Source organism: Salmo salar, chromosome ssa24 (genome assembly GCF_905237065.1).
Source record: "Salmo salar chromosome ssa24, Ssal_v3.1, whole genome shotgun sequence".
NCBI classification, from domain to species: domain Eukaryota; kingdom Metazoa; phylum Chordata; class Actinopteri; order Salmoniformes; family Salmonidae; genus Salmo; species Salmo salar.
Window position 1 is genome coordinate 23,671,776 of NC_059465.1, and position 20,264 is coordinate 23,692,039.

General features: G+C 41.7%; 1 protein-coding gene across 1 annotated transcript; it reads left to right on the forward strand.

Annotated features, from left to right (window-relative positions):
* Positions 1–9,632: 9,632 nt before the first annotated feature.
* LOC106585518 (coiled-coil domain-containing protein 92) lies at positions 9,633–19,902 on the forward strand. Its single transcript, XM_014171812.2, has 4 exons — positions 9,633–10,010; positions 13,947–14,120; positions 16,424–16,465; positions 18,888–19,902. Exons 2-4 carry the CDS (start codon positions 13,985–13,987, stop codon positions 19,676–19,678), a joined length of 969 nt encoding a protein of 322 aa, XP_014027287.1. The 5' UTR covers positions 9,633–10,010; positions 13,947–13,984; the 3' UTR covers positions 19,679–19,902.
* Positions 19,903–20,264: the final 362 nt, after the last annotated feature.

Sequence of the window (20,264 nt, forward strand, 5' to 3'; positions counted from 1 at the left end):
TGTGGGGATGTTTTTCAGCAGCAGGGACTGGGAGACAAGTCAGGACAGAGGCAAAGATGAACGGACCAAAGTAGAGAGAGATCCTTGATGAAAACTTGCTCCAGAGCACTCAGGACCTCAGACTGGGGTGAAGGTTCACCTTCCAACAGAACAACAACCTTAAACACACAGCCAAGACAACGCAAGACTGGCTTTGGGACAAGTCTCTGAATGTCCTTGAGTGGCCCAGCCAGAGCCCGGACTTGAACCTGATCGAACAACTCTGGAGAGACCTGAAAATAGCTGTGCAGCAACGCTCCCCATCCAACCTGATCGAGTTTGAGAGGATCTGCAGAGAGGAATGGGAGAAACTCCCCAAATGCAGGTCTGCCAAGCGTGTAGCATCATACCCAAGAATAATTGAGGCTGTAATCGCTGCCAAAGGTGCTTCAACAAAGTACTGAGTAAAGGGTCTGATTACTTATGTAAATGTGATATTTCAATTTTTTTATTATACATTTGCAAACATTTCTAAAAACCTGTTTTTGCTTTGTCATTATGGGGTATTGTGTGTAGATTGATGAGGGAATAAAACTATTTAATCAATTTTAGAATAAGGCTGTAATGTACTTTCCGAACACACTTTATGCCCAAAAGGTTGACAATGCAAGTATAAACAAAACACAGCAGTGTAAAGGGCACTGAGGACTTTCGCAAAATAAAAGCCAATTTCAGGGAAGGAGCTCTCCACATTGATCAATGTCCATGGCCATACACTCAATCATTGCTCCATAATAAAGTTGACATAAAACATGTTGAAACTGGATTACAACCCGTTTGGAATTTTATTTTATTTTCTTGTGCAAAAGAATGTAGCCTATTCATGGTATGTTTAAACAGCTGATACGTTAAATCAAGGCAGTCTAGGAAGGCACTACAGCTAAATATATTGGAATGGGTTTAAATAAATGAATGCATTACTCAAACATTATCTTTGGCTAATCTTTTATTTGGGAGAAGGAATCTACGTCAATATAAGGACAACACAAACACACAACATTTCTGGTCCGGAGCATCATAACAAATTCTTGCAGAAAATAAAAAAGGGAACTGGTATAGGCTATAGTTCCAAACAATATATTTATGAAAAAATGGTTTTCCTTTTCCTAGAATGGAATGAAAGTGACATGATTATCAACAGCCTCTCCTGGAACCTGGTGTCCTGCTTTTCTGTGAATAGGTGTCTGAGTGGCACACACAGTGACACACTCACTCCCAGTCATGATTCTGTGCTTTAGACACACAGCCTGGTCTCATAGATTAGACGTCATATAGTAAATGTAAATCTGGCAAACTGAAATTTGTATGATATGTTACTTTTGATATGGTTACATAAGACAGATGGTTACTTAAGGCAAAAACTAAAGTAGGGTGGTTGGTTGGGCTGGATGGGTGGGCGTATAACGCGAATGTCTAGCAACCCAAAGGTTGGGAGTTTGAATCTCATTATAAACAACTTTAGCATTTTAACTAATTTGCACATTTTCAACTACTTACTACTTTTTTAGCTACTTTGCAACTGCTTAGCATGTTAGCTAACCCTTCACCTAACCTTAATTCGTAACATACTGTACAGTGGCAAGAAACATTATGTGAACCCTTTGGAATTACCTGGACTTCTGCATAAATTAGTCATACAATTTGATCTGATCTTCATCTTAGTCACAACAATAGACAAACACAGTGTGCTTAAATTAATAACACACACATTATTGTATTTTTCTTGTCTATATTGAATACATAATTTAAACATTCACAGTGTAGGTTGGAAAAAGTATGTGAACCCCAAGGCTAATGACTTTTCCAAAAGCTAATTGGAGTCAGGAGTCAGCTAACCTGGAGTCCAATCAATGAGATGAGATTGGAGATGTTGGTTAGAGCTGCCCTGCCCTATAAAAAAACTCACAAAATGTGAGTTTGTTATTCACAAGAAGCATTGCCTGATGTGAACCATGCCTCAAACAAAAGAGATCTCAGAAGACCTAAGATTAAGAATTGTTGACTTGCATAAAGCTGGAAAGGGTTACAAAAGTATCTCTAAAAGCCTTGATGTTCATCAGTCAACAGTAATACAGTGTCTATAAATTGAGAAAGTTCAGCATTGTTGCTACTCTCCCTAGGAGTGGCCGTCCTGCAAATATGACTGCAAGAGCACAGTGCAGAATGCTCAATGAGGTTAAGAAGAATCCTAGAGTGTCAGCTAAAGACTTACAGAACTCTCTAGAACATGCTAACATCTCTGTTAACCAGTCTACGATACATAAAACTCTAAACAAGAATGGTGTTCATGGGAGGACACCATGGAAGAAGTCCCTGCTGTCCCAAAAAAACATTGCTGCACGTCTGCTACCTCGGGGCCTGGACAGCTTGCTATCGTCTACGGAAAAATGTATTCACAAGTTCATCAAGAAATTTTGCAGGACAATGTAAGGCTATCTGTCCACCTATTGAAGCTCAACAGAAGTTGGGTGATGCAACAGGACAACATCCCAAAACACAGAAGTAAATCAACAACAGAATGGCTTCAACAGAAGAAAATGCGCATTCTGGAGTGGCCCAGTCAGTCTTGACCTCAACCCGATTTAAAATGCTGTGGCATGACCTTGAGAACTGAAACAGTTTTGTAAAGATGAATGGCCCAAAATTCCTCCTGACCGTTGTGCAGGTTTGATCCGCAACTACAGAAAACATTTGGTTGAATTTATTGCTGCCAAAGGAGGGCTAACCAGTTAAATGCAAGGGTTCACATACTTTTCCCACCCTACACTGTGAATGTTTACACGGTGTGTTCAATAAAGACATGAAAACGTATAATTGTTTGTGTTTAATTAGTTTACGCAGACTGTGTTTGTCTATTGTTGTGACTTAGATAAAGATCAGATCAAATTTTATGACCAATTTATGCAGAAATCTAGGTAATTCCAAAGGGTTCACATACTTTTTCTTGCCACTGTATATTTTGTAAATTTGTAACATATAATACAAATTGTAATTCGTAACATATCATATGAAATGGGTGATGTACAGCCACAAAGTAATACATACCATACGAAACATAACATATCATACTAAATGGAGTGTCTCAGATTTACGTACAGAATAATATGGAATGCTCTGACACCAGGTTGAGACACAGGATTGCAGACTGCTTCTAGATGGGAGTTTATGATGGCCAAGCTCCTTGTTTTACTTGGGGAGTCTCTCACCCTTCACTGAGCTATTTTAATACTTGTTATGATATATAAATAACTCTAACAGCCTTTAAGTAAAACAAATCATGAGGAAGGTATGAGGCTGAGGAATTATTTTTCACCTCAGAAGGGTAAAGAAATATGCTGGAGGAAGAATATCTAACCCTCACCCCAACTGGTTGGTCTCTCCTCTTGATAGAAGGATCTAGGACGTATAATAATTTAATCCCTGTCAAAAACATGCCAAAGCCAGGGAGCGATTAAGGCTGCTTCCCAAAAATAACATTTCAGAGGGAGACAATAATTCAATTTATTCCATGAGACATTTTCCCCATTCATTTGAGACACTTTCTTAGGTTGGTTATGAAAATTGATTTCTTGTTTTTGGTTCCTATCGTTTTACGTGGTAGCTTTGCCACTGTGGAATTCCTCTTGCCAGAGATAATAAGGTAGCTTTGTCAGAATGTGAGGTAGGAAAATGGTGGGTGTAGATAAAAAGTCCACTGTTCTGACTGTTTATGTACAAAAGTAAAATAATCTGAAGACCTGAGCACAGCTGTTATCGGGTGTAAAGCTTTGTTAACCCCTCCAGTCACTTAGTGCTTGACAAAGCAGGCAGAAGCATACTGGCAACACATAGGCTGCACCTGCTCGCCTACTCTACTTACAGTAGACTAGAGTAGCCCTATCTATAATACTGGGCTTATTTCTAAATAAAATAAATGATCAATTAGTTGTCTGATTGGGTAAAACTGTTTTAGGAAAATACTACATTTTCCCCTTAAATTCCTCATCTCTTTAGCTCTGCTCATTATTGGTCAGCAGTCCACATTTTTCTGGGAAGGTGAAATAAGTGTTTTGATGTTGATACCTTATCATTTTACTGTCAATGGTCTATAAATATTTAACCTATGTAAATGTTTGATAAATGAGCTTTCCTGTTTGGATACTAATTTAGAACAATGACAACAAATGACAACTTTTGAAAGTAATAAAGAAGTTATGTTCAGTTCCAGATATTGGCCAAAAAAAGTGGTATTCAAATTTTAGCTGAAATTAAAATCAATCTGCATTATGTCAGTCTTCCCATGATGACTGTAGGCCTACAAATCATTATCGTTGCTCATTGTGTCTTTATTATCACTTGTATTATTTAATTGTACTTTTCTATTATTTCTCTATTTTCTTTCTCTCTGCATTGTTGGGAAGGGCCCGTAAGTAAGCATTTCACTGTTAGTCTACACCTGTTGTTTACGAAGCATGTGAGGAATAAAATTTGATTTGATTTGAAAAGGTTAAGGTGGACTCAAGGGCGTAACACTATGTTGCATATTGGGGGGGGGTTCCAGGTCAATGGGTTCCAGGTGGGTCCAGGCGATATCCCCCCCCCCGGAATATGTTTTGGTGAAATGGTTGTTTCTGGTGAATTTGGAAGGGAAAATACATCCAAAACTTTCCTGATAATTTGGTCAATATATCCCAACCTGTCACAGTATCTAACGAAGGTGGCGCCCCTCCTCGGTCGGGTGGCGCTCGGCGGTCGTCGTCGCCGGCCTATTAGCTGCCACCGATCGTTGTTTCTGTGTCTTTTGGTTTTGTCTGTCTATCCCGCACCTGTTTAGTGTCTGTCATTAGTGGGGGGTTATTTAGTGTGTATTTTCAGTTGGGGTTCTCGTGCGGGATTGTTTATTGTCTACTCTAGACAGTTGCGAGTATAGCTGTTTTTTTTCGCTGGATATTGTCTATTGTATTGCCGGGCTGCGCCCCGTGTGCTTTTCCGGAGTGTTTAATTTTTGGGAATGTGTTTTTCCTTGGCGGACTTTGTCACGCGCCCTGTGCCCTACGGCTATTGTGTTTGCATTTATTATTAAAACACTGTTGCTCCGGCCCTCTGTCTCCTGCTCCTGATTCCACATCTCCACTGGTGCTAGACAGCCGTGACACAACCACAACGGAAATACCAATAATTTCTGTATTACTTTAAAACTGTTGGTCAGTTCAGAAAGTAACCACGCTTGGCAATTTGCGAAAGTCAGTTCTGGGGTGTGTTCAGTTCGATTGAACGTTTGCTATGTTGTATAACGGGTTGTAGTGAATGACACGATTCCCCAAAAACATTCTTCGATGTTCTTGAACAGACTTTGGTGGGTGTGGCGGGTGTGACTTGAAGCAATGAATGACATATTTGAATGGCAGCGGTGCATTTTGAACCCACAACCCAACCCCTCCCTGTTTTTCAACTGGTCATTCAGAACAGCACTGTTTCTGTTTAATGGAACGTTGCATTATATTATTTTTGTACTGAACGCAGCTCTGGTGATTTTTCTACTCCAAAATGTATGAAAATGTAATTTTCCCCTCCAAAAAGGAGCCTAAAAACATATTGGTCCATATTATCAGGCGGATGTGTTATTAAGCAATAAGCATGATCACATATAGCCCAACTGATGCGGCATATTGTCTATAAATAAATAGGCTGAAGCATGGGGTTGCCCATCTGTTTTTGTGGTAATCATTAGCTAGATCAGTGCTTCCCAAACTTTTTATGTCATGAACACCTTTCATCATGGGGGAACATCATATGTCCCCTAACCACCCCACAAAAATACAGTATAACAACACTCACAAAATTTGGGGTTCAACAAGGATTCTTCTAAGATCCTCAAAGTTCCTTGAAGAACCTTACGGCTCTTGCCGCTGAAAAATGCCCCCGTAAGGTTCTTCCGAGAACCCCATATGAGATGGGGTTAATTGAGGAACCTCTTTAGTTCTTCTGGGTTCTTGCAGGAACCTAACTGTCCAACTGAAAAGTTTTGATTGAATTTGAGATGACAACATGTGCAGGCACTTAACTGAAAAATGTAAAGATCTCCTCAATTTAAGGTAATGCGGGGTGGACAGTGGCTGTGTGGTCCCAAACCTGGGATTAAAATGATAAACATTCAACATTGGTCATGCTGTCAATGAAGCATCCTCTTACATCTAGACGTTCCGCTAGCGGAACACCTGCTCCAATATCCAATGATGGGCGTGGCGCGAAATACAAATTCCTCTCAAATCCGAAAACTTCAATTTTTCAAACATATGACTATTTTACAGCATTTTAAAGACAAGACTCTCGTTAATCTAACCACACTGTCCGATTTCAAAAAGGCTTTACAGCGAAAGCAAAACATTAGATTATGTCAGCAGAATACCTAGCCAGAAATAATCAGACTACCCATTTTTCAAGCTAGCATATAATGTCACAAAAAACAAAACCACAGCTAAATGCAGCACTAACCTTTGATGATCTTCATCAGATGACAACCCTAGGACATTATGTTATACAATACATGCATGTTTTGTTCAATCAAGTTCATATTTATATCAAAAACCTGCTTTTTTACATTAGCATGTGATGTTCAGAACTAGCATACCCCCCGCAAACCTCCGGTGAATTTACTAAATTACTCACGATAAACGTTCACAAAAAAACATAACAATTATTTTAAGAATTATAGATACAGAACTCCTCTATGCACTCGATATGTCCGATTTTAAAATAGCTTTTCGGTGAAAGCACATTTTACAATATTCTCAGTAGATAGCCCAGCCATCACGGCTAGCTATTTAGACACCGACCAAGTTTAGCCCTGACCAAAGTCAGATTTACTATTACAAAAGTTTCATTACCTTTGTTGTCTTCGTCAGAATGCACTCCCAGGACTGCTACTTCAATAACAAATGTTGGTTTGGTCCAAAATAATCCATCGTTATATCCAAACAGCGGCGTTTTGTTCGTGCGTTCCAGACACTATCCGAATGGTAAATAAGGGTCGTGCGCATGGCGCATTTCCTGACAAAAGATTTCTAAATATTTCGTTACCGTACTTCGAAGCATGTCAACCGCTGTTTAAAATCAATTTGTATGCAATTTTTCTCGTAAAAAAGCGATAATATTCCGACCGGGAATCTGTGTTTCGGTAAATAGAGGGAAAAACAGAAAGACGGGGGCGGCCAGTGCACGAGCCTAAGCCCTTTGTCCTCTGATAGACCACTTAGCAAAAGCGCTCGTGTGTTTCAGCCAGGGCTTTAAATTACGTCATTCAGCTTTTTGCCGCCTTCTGAGAGCCTGTGGCAGCCGTAGGAAGTGTCACGTAAGAGCAGAGATCCTTTGTAATGGATAGAGATGATAAAGAAGGCCAAGAAATGGTCAGACAGGGTACTTCCTGTACAGAATCTTCTCAGGTTTTGGCCTGCCAAATGAGTTCTGTTATACTCACAGATACCATTCAAACAGTTTTAGAAACTTTGGAGTGTTTTCTATCCAAAGCTAATAATTATATGCATATTCTAGTTTCTGGGCAGGAGTAATAATCAGATTAAATCGGGTACGTTTTTTATCCAGCCGTGAAAATACTGCCCCCTAGCCATAACAGGTTAAGATCCTTATGATCTACATATTGTTTTATGATGATACCATCTATCTTTTCATATTTGTGCAAATGGCTGTGTTGTTTGACACATTATTTCTCTTCATATGACAAGGATTAAAAAGGATTTGCCAGTAGATTGTCGACTTGATTCATGATGATGACTGATAGCTAAGATTGTGAAAGTATGATGTTGACATGATCAGTCCAATCAAAGCTACTGTACATATAACGTGATTTGATGTCATTTTATCTGTGGCAAATGACCTTGAGCCTTCTTGGATGGGAACTTCTATGGCAGCAGCCGAAGGGCTAGAATTTTCAAAGTCAGCTCTTACACTTGGCAGTGAAGTAAAGTCTCCATGAGTGACAGAACACTGAGCCAATCACGGTGCAACGCTCCGTATTTTCTGCTGGCTTGCCCCACCACCACAGAAAGCCCTGAGTTAAGCTGAAACACCTGCATTTTGGACCTGCCTTACTCAAGAAAACAAAAAAGAGACCATGTTTCTATACGTCTTTACTTCAATGATATATATTATTTTTTACATTGTTTTCAAACTGATGTGACACGTATTAATGCCAAAATAACATGCTAAACAGGCAAGCCCCCCCAAAAAATGTGCCCACCTTCCCTGAATAACGGGTCGCCACTGCTTGAGCCTACTGCCTGAGGTTCAAACAGTCCTTCTCTAATTCTGTACCCTACTTGAAACTAATTGTTTTAAAGTTTATAATACTACCAAAGTTGTCTTTGAACTCACAAAACTGATCACATATTTGAACTCACAAAATTGAGCCCAATATGCCGTAACCGTTACCAATTATCACTCCTTTGACAAATTCCGCTCACACACGAGATGCGCATGTTGTCACTTGGCAATATAAACTTTCTCCATTGGAAAAATATAATGTTCTATAGAGTTCTTACTCGTTCTTATGAATGTACCATGCTAACTGTGACTGTACTTTATTTGTCACAAGTTAGTTCACAGAAGTAAGGGTTTGTTAAGGAGAGAAAGACAGGAACTATTGCTCTGTTCTCCTTACAAGTCTTGCGCATTTTTTTTCCTCTTTACAAACCACCGCCTCTGAGGACCGGGCCAAACCAAAAGCATAATTGACGACGGGGGGAATCTAATCATACAATTAGGAATTGTGTAGTGTAAAGCCACAGAAAGCCAATAGCTACGGTGGGAAAATAATTTCTAAGCCTTCAAATTCATCATGGTCATCATCACCCCCTTGTCCCCCCCAGGTTATGCGCCTGGGTGGGCTGCTGCATTGCATTACTTACCTGGCTACACATCCACATCGCTGCGGCCAAACGCCACGTTTCTTATTGCACGTCAAAGGCCCATTCTTGAATCACTGCTCCCTCTGCTGTCTGGTGTAGTCTGTTATTATTATTTTTTAAATGGTAACCTTTATTTAACTAGGCAAGCCAGTTAAGAACAAATTCTTATTTACAATGACGGCCAAACCCGGACGACGCTGGGCCAATTGTGCGCCGCCCTATGGGACTCCGAAATCACGGCCGGATGTGATACAGCCTGTTGTACGTTATAATGGACAAGTTGGGTCTATTATTTTTGTCGAGATATTTTATCTTGAATTAATATTTAAATATTCATATAGTGTAAATTAATAACGTTTTTTGGTTCATTTCCTATTTACACAGAAGTGAGCCCTCACCAGTTTTGTATGAATAACTTACCTCCTCTCTTCGTCGCTAGATGGCTCAAATTAATCATTTTTGTGTGAACAGTGCCACGTTCAGTTGCCAAACGTTGTCGAACGTTGCAGATAGAAATGCCATGACTTGAGTCGACACGATTGCTTGTCCTACATAACATATTTATTTCTGAACATTCCAAAACGTTGTGTCCTGCTGAACGCGCCCCACGAATGAGCCAGCAGTGTTCTGTTTCTATGGCAATGACACTTACGCCCTAGATACAGCTCGGCGACATGCGTAGCAACCGCCAGGTTTATCAATTACATTTTAGACTAAAATCACATTTTCTTTGACACATTTATATATTTTCATGCATGTTATTCCCATCTATTTCAGAGTGTCAAATCATAAGTCATAAAACAAACGAAATGTTCTTGAACATTGTTACTACTTTCAGTAGTATCCCATGATGCATCGCCTTATTTTGTTGTAGCTGAGGGTGATAAGAAGACTGACACAGCCCATCCATCCTGTTTCTGCCGACAGAAGAGGAGCGTTTGGCATCATCCACGATAACAATGCCTAACATGGCAGAACGGATTTAGCCACTGTAGCAATTACGACAAGAATTTATATATTAGAGAATATTCGACGATATTATCATATTTTTTTAGGATAGGTATCACGGTAGGTTGTTAAATGTATAAGCTATTTTCCTCTCTGTTTGGTCAGTGGTAACAGCAGCAGGACCCCTCCTAGATTGAACCTGCTTCTCTGGTTAACGTTATCTATATATCTATCTAGTTAGCTAAATTAGCATAGCTATCTATCTATTTGCAATGGTTCATATTTTTGTCATGCATTGTTTTGGAATGGTAAAATGCAATGGGGCCATGGTGAACATAACACGATCTTCAAAATCACCTTCGCATGCAGCATTATAACTAGAGCTAGCTTCCAATAACTTTAGCTTACGCGTTAGCTAACGACGATTTTCTTGGTTGGATAACTACCTAGCCATGTGTGACTGGATAGCTATCAATAAGTAATACTTGCTGGTTGGTTGGCTACACCATGCCAAATGTATTTAACGTTACTAGCTATCTATGACACGTTTAGCTAACTAGCTATTTAGATTTGGTATGCAATAAGACGATGTTGTTTACAAACATGTTAAGTGGCCTTAACCAATTGTTATGGACCGTTCAACGTACGTCTCAATTACAGTGAACATTAAATTAAACAATTAGTTAACTACGGTATATTGCTAACATTAGCTAGCTAGCTTTGCTGTCAAATCGATTTTGGATTGGAAAGTGCTGGTTGGTTGTCAGAAGCGCGTGTGATAGTCGGATCGGGTGCTGTCCGCAATGCAGGTGCTGAAACCTTAAACGCTCTACTATAATTTTGTCGTAGGGCAATTCCACGGTAACAGGATGATGCTGGGACTCTGTTAACTTTAAAATATATGGCAAAGTTAAACAAACCATGCAACTCTATGCACGACTTTTCACAATTTTCACTGAAAATTGTACAAAAAACGATTTACTTGTAGAACAGAACAGTTCTATAGTTGCCATGGCACGCTATTAGCTGCACAGAGCGCCTGTAAATGTGTACATATTTCGTTATTTTTAGGTGTTTTTTGAATTAACTATTTGTTTTTGATAACATTTCATGTGTCTGCAGATTGACTGAAAGGTAAAACTTTTTGGCTAGCCTTTGTTTGGAAAGATGCATCTGGACATATTGTTTTACCTGGCTGCCAATTCCTGATCTTTTGAGAACATAATTTGAGGAGTTGCGTGAAGCATGAGAGGAATGGGAGATGGAGGAATACAGCGGAAGGCTTGTAGAGAGGACGACTGGCTACTATTCTGAACTTTGTTGTGAGCTTTCTGGAACCCAGAGCTGCTGAGGCATCACCCAAGTGGGTGCTGCACAGAGTGGAAGAGGAGAAGTCCAGTGGCTATAGGACTCCGGCTGGTTCCCAGACTTGCCCTGTACAAGATCATCAGCAGACCCCATCACCATCATCTACCATTCTCTGTATAGCACCCTTCACTCAAGCCATGAGCTGACCATCCCCATCTTTGGAGGATGCAGCTATCAAAGACTTGACCTGTCATTATTTATTGCTTGTTGGATTTTTGCTCTTGAAGCAATTTTGAGATTCTATGAAAAGTGCTTTAGAAGTGTAATATGCACAAGGCCTACTTTTAACAATTCCCACAAAGATTTACCAAAACACATTTACTTGAAGAACAGTGCAGAAGTTTGATAAAAGAATGACTGCACAAACAGCACAAACCGTCATTCCGTTATCAAACTTTGCATCTGCACTGTTCTTCAAGTAAATGTGTTTTTGTAAAATTTTCTGTGGAAATAGTTAAAAGTAGGCCTTGTGCTTATAGTTGTATAGTTTAACTTTGCAATCGTTGGTTTTTGTGTAGCATAACATTTTTAAGTAAAATATGATTCTCAGCCTCATTCTGTTATCGTGGAATTGCCCACTAGCATAAGGTATGTCTGACTTGCTTTTCCATTTGAATGAATAATGAATCCTGCAAGGACACAAAGTGTCTTATTGCTGCAAACCCAAGTGGCTACCTGACTGTTATGGTGAAAAGTGGAACTGTATAGATTTAATTCGGCACATTTTCTAGCAGATAAATAAATATAGGCTAAATGTCTTAATTGATCCTCCCAAAGCACATGGAAAGTTAATTCTGTCAACTGGAACAAAGTAGCCATTCAACAACCACCCATCATGGTCCATAGGAAAGCTGTGAGTTCATGATAGCTCCAGCATACTCTTTTGAGGCAGCACCCGGCTAGGTGATTCGTAAGTGGTTTTCTTAGTCTTACAGTGAGTGTGTGAGACTTCTCCCCGCTTTTTATCACAGGGGGTGTGTCTGGAGCGTTAATCTGTTTTAGCGAAAGATGGTAGCTAGTGTGTCTTGCTGCTGCAGTTCATTGATTATTTATGTCTTCTGTGAGAGGAAATGCTTGTTGGTGTGTGAGGAGAATGGAGAGAGGGAAGCGGAGTTGTCACTTATCACAGATATTCCATTTTATCTTCAAAAGCAACATACATTTTGGATAACAGAGTATACCAAATCACTACAATGGTAGAAAGAGGGTGGAGGGTTGTATGTTGGTGATGTAATTTCAATGTGATGTCATTAGATAATGTTGTTAATTTAATTTTGCCCTGTAATGTCACTGTGCTATCGCATTATCCGTAGTGATAGGAAAGGATTCTGGGAAGTAACCAGGCTTACTGGCATGATCAATGAGAACCTATCAAGCCCGATGCTTGGAAGTGGTGTGTATGAGTGTCTGCCATCCAGCGTTTACAGGAAGGACTCAGGATTACTCATCTATTATAAATGATCTCTCTTAGTGCACTCTTTATGACACATCAGTCACTCTCCTTCTGTGATTACTCTGCTGTGTTGGGAGGTCAACTGGTGTCCTTTGCTTCTGTACACACAGTGAGATAATTTGACATGGCATTGCTATCACTGAAGAGCATGTCTTAAGAGGTGACACACAATTTATTATTCATGTTAGTAAGATGATGATGCAATAGGGAGAAGCTATGAGATGTTTTATTGTAGCTTGCTAATGTATTCAGGGGGAAGGCTCTCTCTGCACTCAGAGGGGAAAATCAATGTGATGTCTACTCCCGACTCAGTGGTGTTGTCTGGGAGAGATTGGAGACAATTGGGCTGCGGCTCTGTTCTGACTGATGGTCTCTTACCTCACCCCTGGGCGCCGTCTCTGGCTGAGTACTGGATGCAAGGACGTCCAAGGAGGGAGGAAAGGAGGGAAGCAGGCCCAGCCTGCTGCTGGAGACTGGCTGCATCATGCTGCACCCTCTGTCACTGATGTTTGCTAATGTTCTCAAGATCTCAGAAAGCATTCTGTATTTGCCCTCAGCAGCCTCATGTGCTTTGTGTACTGAAGTGGAGGAGTAGCCTGAGGTTCCACCTAGAGTTTGATTGCCCTTTTTGTAGCCTCTTTTTTGGATGACTTGTTGATAATGAACTATTCGGCCTATATATACTGGATTTTTTTACAGGGTTAAAGTAGGCCTTTTGGCCAATCAACGGCGATGCTGATGAATTGTTTCCCCCTGAGGTTTGTCTTCTTTAGACGTAGACTGCCCACTCTGATGATAAAATCAATAGCTCGACAGCAGCGTTTGTAAGCCAATTAGAGTAAGCAACAAAGGTATGAGCCTATGTGCCCCCTCTCTCCTGGCAAAAAGCATTAACGGTATTGACCAAGTGTCTTTGGAATGCTAATCTCGACATAAATAGTGTGTTATTTTATTTTTTATATCCTGTGTGTCATCATGTTTGGGCATTAGGCTAGTCAACTTTATCAAGCCCAAGCAAGTGGCCAGGAGTTTGGATGGATTTGATGGAATTGTCTTGTAGTCGTAGTGACTGTTCAGTGTATCGTCCAAAGAGGATTATCATGGTCACTGTCATTGGCAGGCAAAGTAAAGCTGGAGCACATCCCAGATGTGAAAGGGTGAGCATTTAGGTTCAGCACTGAACCCCAGATGGTACGACTCTTGTTTTGATGTCTGTTTGTCGTCTGTGTTTGCAGGTCTCTAGGACTGGTGTGTGTCTGCTGCATTGTCTGCCATGGCATCCCACAATGGTACCCTGGAGAATCAGCTGCACAGCGCCCAGAAGAACCTGCTCTTCCTCCAGCAGGATCATGCCAAAACACTGAAAGGTCTACATGCAGAGATCCGCAGACTACAACAGCACTGCACAGGTGAACATGCTGAACCTCGAATTGAACATGAACTGTGGCCACTATACCTAAATACATACACTTCATACTGCTACAGAATATAAAAACAAACTAGCGCAACCAAAATAAAACATTTTGAACACCTGGATTGCAAGCACACTAGATAGACTATTACATTCTGAGTCATACATGCTGAATACTCATTTACAGTTCTGCCTGAACAACATGCACAGTTACATTAGATCACAGAACAGCAGCACTGCGAGGTTGAACAGGATTAAACATGAACAGACCACACCAGGGATCCTCAACTGGCGGCCTGTAGGACAAATATGGCCCGCAGACTATTTTATTTGGCCCCTAAATGTTTTCTAAGCCCAACATTTATTACGTTTTGTTATTACATTTTCGTTTTTTAGACGTAAAAGACTAGGAATTTACCTCAAAATTATTTGAATTTAGAAAATGTATTCCCAACTGTTTCCACTCATAAATAGAGAGACATACACTACTATTGAAAAGTTTGGGGTCACTTAGAAATGTCCTTGTTTTTGAAAGAAAAGCACTTTTCTTTGTCCATTAAAATAACATCAAATTGATCAGAAATGCAGTGTAGACATTGTTAATGTTGTAAATGACTATTGTAGCTGGAAACGGCAGATTTCTTTTAATGGAATATCTACGTAGGTGTACAGAGGCCCATTATCAGCAACCAATGGCACGTTGTGTTCCAATGGCACGTTGTGTTAGATAATCCAAGGTAATCATTTTAAAAGCCTAGCACAGCTGAAAACTGTTGTGCTGATTAAAGAAGCAATAACACTGGCCTTCTTTAGACTAGTTGAGTATCTGGAGCATCATCATTTGTGGGTTTGATTACTGGCTCAAAAGGGCCAGAAACAAAGAACTTTCTTTTGAATCACATAAGTCTATTCTTGTTCTGAGAAATGAAGGCTATTCCGCATGAGAAATTGCCAAGAAACTGAAGATCTGGTACAACGCTGTGTACTACTCCCTTCACAGAACAGCGCAAACTGGCTCTAACCAGAAAAGAAAGAGGAGTGGAAGGCCCTGGTGCACAACTGAGCAAGAGGACAAGTACATTAGTGTGTCTAGTTTGAGAAACAGACGCCTCACAAGTCCTCAACTGGCAGCTTCATTAAATAGTACCCGCAAAACACCAGTCTCAAGGTCAACAGTGAAGAGGTGACTCTGGGATGCTGGCCTTCTCGGCAGAGTTCCTCTGTCCAGTGTCTGTTCTCCCATCTTAATATTTTATTTTTATTGGCCAGTCTGAGATATGGCTTTTTCTTTGCAACTCTGCCTAGAAGGCCAGCAGAAGGCCATCTGTTTCTCAAACTAGACACACTAAAAACTTGTCCTCTTGCTCAGTTGTGTACCAGGGCCTTCCACTCCTCTTTCCTGCCTGTAATCGAACCCACAAATGCTGATGCTCCAGATACTCACCTAGTCTAAAGAAGGCCAGTTTTATTGCTTCTTTAATCAGGACAACAGTTTAACTGTGCTAACATAATTGCAAAAGGGTTTTCTAATGATCAATTAGCCTTTTGAAATTATAAACTTGGATTAGCTAACACAACATGCCATTGGAACACAGGAGTGATGGTCGCTGATAATGGGCCTCTGTACGACTTTCTAGATTTTCCATAAAAAAATCTGCCGTTTCCTGCTACAATAGTCATTTACAACATTAACAATGTCTACACTGTATTTCTGATCAATTTGATGTTATTTTAATGGACAAAAAATGTGCTTTTCATTCAAAAACAAGTACATTTCTAAGTGACCCCAAACTCTTGAATGGTGGTGTATGTGGTTGTGTACCAATGTAATCAAGGTTTGAAATGATTGTTTTTGTCTGTTTGGGCTTCTTGTGTCAATTTGCAGTGTACAAATGATTTATAATTATGTTCCGGCCCCCCGACCATCCGCTCAAGAAAAAAATCGTCCTGCGGCTGAACCTAGTTGATGACCCCTGGACTACACCATAAGTAAAGCATGATACCCTGAGCCACAAACCAGAGCACACCACAACAGAGTGGCTAGCCAGGGCCAGGTCCATTAATTCCATCGCTCTGTGCTTTGGCCGATTTGTCAAATGTCCTTGGACAACCTACTGCTAAGCTGGCCTGTGACTCTCACTAATCCTGACCCATCTGTAGAGGCCTGCCATCTCACCTCGCTCCACTAGATACTTGCTTCTGCATAGGCTCTCTGAATAGCATGCTCCTTGATGCCACTGCACCGCTCCTGTCAGAGCTGAAGCTTTCACTTCCCGGCCTGATCCTCTTCTCTTTTCACAGACTTGACCTATGAGCTGACAGTGAGAAGTTCAGATCCAACAGGTAAGACGTTTCCCAGGCCTTCCTCTATTACGTGACCCCAAGTACACACACATCCACACAGGTATCTGTTTCACACTTCATATTCTATTGCTAGAGCAATTGGCCTGACTTTCTCTCTCAATAACTAATAGCATAGTTATTGAGAGAATACTATGGATCTTTACTGGGATTGGCAGACAGGGTCAGTTAATTTTCACATGATTTTTCTGTATATTTAATGCTGTGGGAATCGTTTCTCTCTGTGTTTTGACTTGACTCTACTGTCATTGTAAGTAATATAGGCCCTGGCAGTGCAGTGCATTGTTGGACAGAGACATGGAATGTAGCCAATAATGTTTTACCAATCGCAATTACTTTGACACTGATTTCAATTTGATTGGAAAACTTTAGAATTATGCGCTTTCAAATTTAAATTGATATATTTTCTGCAAACTATCGTACTGGCAGTTGTATTGTTAATGATGTTATGTAGCCTATGTGAACTAAGAATCACTCAATATATATAGTTCAGGCTCTGCTTGCCTTCACCCTGGCTGTTCAACAGTGACGGTGAACAGCCCAGGCTCTAAAACCTGCAACGCTCTGCAGCAGAACAGAACAGAGGCCTCTGTATTTCTTTGCTCTGGGAATGGGAGCAAAGGCTAGGACTGTATCCTGGTAACACTTTTCCACCCAGGAAGCAGTGTGCTGCAGCCGGAACCGCCTGCTGTTCAGGGCACTGTCCTCCTTTCACAGTCAGCTCATTGCCTCGCTCACAGCAAAGCCCCCTCCCATCCCCCATATTACCATGGACATGTAACAGAGTCAAACACTCTGAATTATATACACAGGAGAACTGCACATGGGCATGCATTAGAACCACATGGAGGTCAAACTCTGGAATCTGACCTGTAGGCTAGTAGACAGACTCAAAGAATTGATCAATAATTACAGGACATCTATGCAATGGGGAAACAATATAGAAATCAATGTGATGTTGTTAGATATTCAGTCAGTAATATAGAAAGTGTTAACAATGGGAAGAGGTTAAAGCTCTGCCAGTAAACCTGTCAGTAAATAGTTGTAACTAAGCCCTCCTACCCTCATGCTGACCTTTCAGGACATCATTACAGTCCCGATTAAGCAGCTGAAATGGCTCTATATACTAGCCAGAGAACAATGGGCTGATCCACACTGTAGCATCTCTAGCCATGGACCCAAGCAACAAATAATGATAGGAAAGTAAAAACATCCTGCTGCTGAAATCAGAACTGTTTTAATCAGGCTTGATCTTTGGACTACATTGGCTTCATATTTGATGTATTTTGTGCTACTGAATTATTGAATAGGAAATGAGTCAGTTCAGTGTTCTAGAATAAGTGTAGGTTCAGGTGTATGACAGGTAACATGTCTCAATGTTACCTTGTGAATCCTGTAATGGGGAGGTGTTCTTCCTGGCTATGTGCAGTGCAGACAGTATGGTACTGTGGGAGACAGTAGCAGGTTAGTGTTGGACATCATGCAGTGCAGGAAATTAGATTAGATGTGCCGCAGCACTAATGCACAGTCTGCAACTTACTTAGTGCAGCAGGCAGGACAGCGGCTCTAGCTGGGGTCCAAAACAAAGACAACATCCCCCTTCTCGGCTGGTAGAGAAACATATCACCCCCATGCCCCTAATAGGAGAAAATTGCAGCTCTGAAACACAGATATGGACAACCCCCCCCCCCATTAAGCTGATAGGAAATATACCAGACAGCCCAGTAGAAAATCGACATGTTAGATGTAGATGGTTGGGGGGAGGCGGTGTGTGGGCAGTGTTGAGCTGGCGAGGGAGGAGGAAGGCCAATAATGAAGGTTAGAGGAGAGCTGTGCCCTTGCTATGGACCAGAGCTGTATTATGCAACAGGAGCTCTTGTCTCTCGCTCTGCCCACTGCTGATGAGCCTCTGTAGACATCCCTCTCACCCACTCACATCAGCTGATCCATGGCCAGTGGGTGCACACCAGTGGGTGCAATCCATGGCCAGTGGGTGCACTTAAAGTGCCTATGGGCAATTAGTGTGTGTGTGTGGGAAGGGTGGAAGATTGCATGTACAGTATGTGTAGCCTATATTTTATACAAAATTGGGGTGTGTGTGTGTGTGTGTGAAGCATTATTAGGATTTAAGTGACATCTTTTTGTATTTAATTTGTAGTATCTGACATGTACACATGCCTACAGTATGTTGACTGCAGATGGTAGCCCTACCAGACCCAACAGGAAAACAGCCTTTTATGTATTCCTTATGGAATATTTTGAGAGGAATGGACCTGTTTTTTATTGTGGATCCAAATGAAGCAGGCTACTGTATTGGTGACAGTGAATACTGGGTTTCTGATGGTTGTGTGTGTTTTGTCTTCAAATACAGGTCTAACAGTGTGATTTGTTTGTGTTTGAGCAGACAGCAGTGAGGCACGCTGCAGGGAACTGCACAGTAAGTGCGAGGAGCTGGAGGCTCAGCTGAAGGTGAAGGAGGAGGAGAACACAGAGCTGCTGAGAGACCTGGAGCAGAAGAACGCCATGATCTCTGTCCTGGAGAACACCATCAAGGAGAGGGAGAAGAAGTACCTGGAGGAGCTGAAGATGAAGAGCCACAAGCTGGCTGTCCTGTCTGGGGAGCTAGAGCAGAGAGCCAGCACCATCGCCTACCTCACCTCTCAGCTCCACACCACCAAGAAAAAGCTCCTGGCAGGCAGTTCCTCCGAGGCCAGTCCCAACGTCAGTCCTGTGAGCTCCTACAAGCCCACCCCTCCCCCAGCTAAAGACCGGCAGCCTGGCCCTGAGACCCCTCGCCGCCGCATGAAGAAGAGCCTGTCTCAGCCGCTGCACTCTGAGTTAACCGAGGTGTACCGGCTGGGTTCTGATGGGAGGAGGATGGTCCTACGGGAGGCGGTGGATGCCATGCCCGACCCCACCCCCTTCCTGCAGGCATCTCGAGACACGCCTGATCTGCAGATGGTACGAGACCGGCCTGCCGTCATACCCCCCATCACCTGTGATCGCTCGTCCAGCCCCCGCCACAGCCCAGCACGGGACCGCCAGCAACATGCACACGTGGGCGTGGCACACCGCATCCACCATTGCACCCCTCCCGTGGTGCCTCCTCAGCCAGAGTTGGAGATCCTGGCTGTGGACCAGGTCAATGGGGGCAAGGTGGTGAGGAAGCGCTCTGGGGCAGACAGAACAGTTTAACACTCACACACAAGAGCGAGAAGGAGCATCACCTACTGTATAAATCACCTGCTTTTTATGCAACACTGCAATGAGCGAAGAAAGTAAAATGGAAAACAGACAAAAAAATGCCACCATGCCAAACGTTTTGTTTTGAAACCCATGTGACTTACACATCCTGTCCTTTTTTTGCTTTGTCTCATCTCACTCTGTCATACATTGTGCACATAAAGTTATCCGCCAAACATCTGCATCATTGCCTGCTTACCTGGTGAATCCATACACATATTGTCATCGTTACTACCAGGGGTGAAAGTATTTTTCATTTCTTACCAGTGCGGGACTACAGAAATTACACAGTAGTCTACTCTGCTGACACAGACAAACAGAGCAATAAAAACAATGTTGTCTGATCCAAATAATTGGCCTACGAAAAGGGGAGACACAAATACAATATGACGACCATCTAACCTAGAGGAGGAAGTTATTGTCCAAAAACAAACTAAAGTGGCACTGACCCAATGACAAAGACAGTGAATATGCACACTCAGGGGATATGGCCGATGTTCTCCGCTACTGCCAATATGATATGCTACTGTTAGCACAA

Excerpts from the sequence above, each read along its gene's own strand:
- LOC106585518 (XM_014171812.2), top strand. The coding sequence starts at position 13,985 with ATGGCATCCCACAATGGTACCCTGGAGAATCAGCTGCACAGCGCCCAG. Across the intron at positions 14,121-16,423 it reads ACTACAACAGCACTGCACAG|ACTTGACCTATGAGCTGACA; the intron begins GTGAACATGCTG and ends CTCTTTTCACAG. Across the intron at positions 16,466-18,887 it reads GAGAAGTTCAGATCCAACAG|ACAGCAGTGAGGCACGCTGC; the intron begins GTAAGACGTTTC and ends GTGTTTGAGCAG.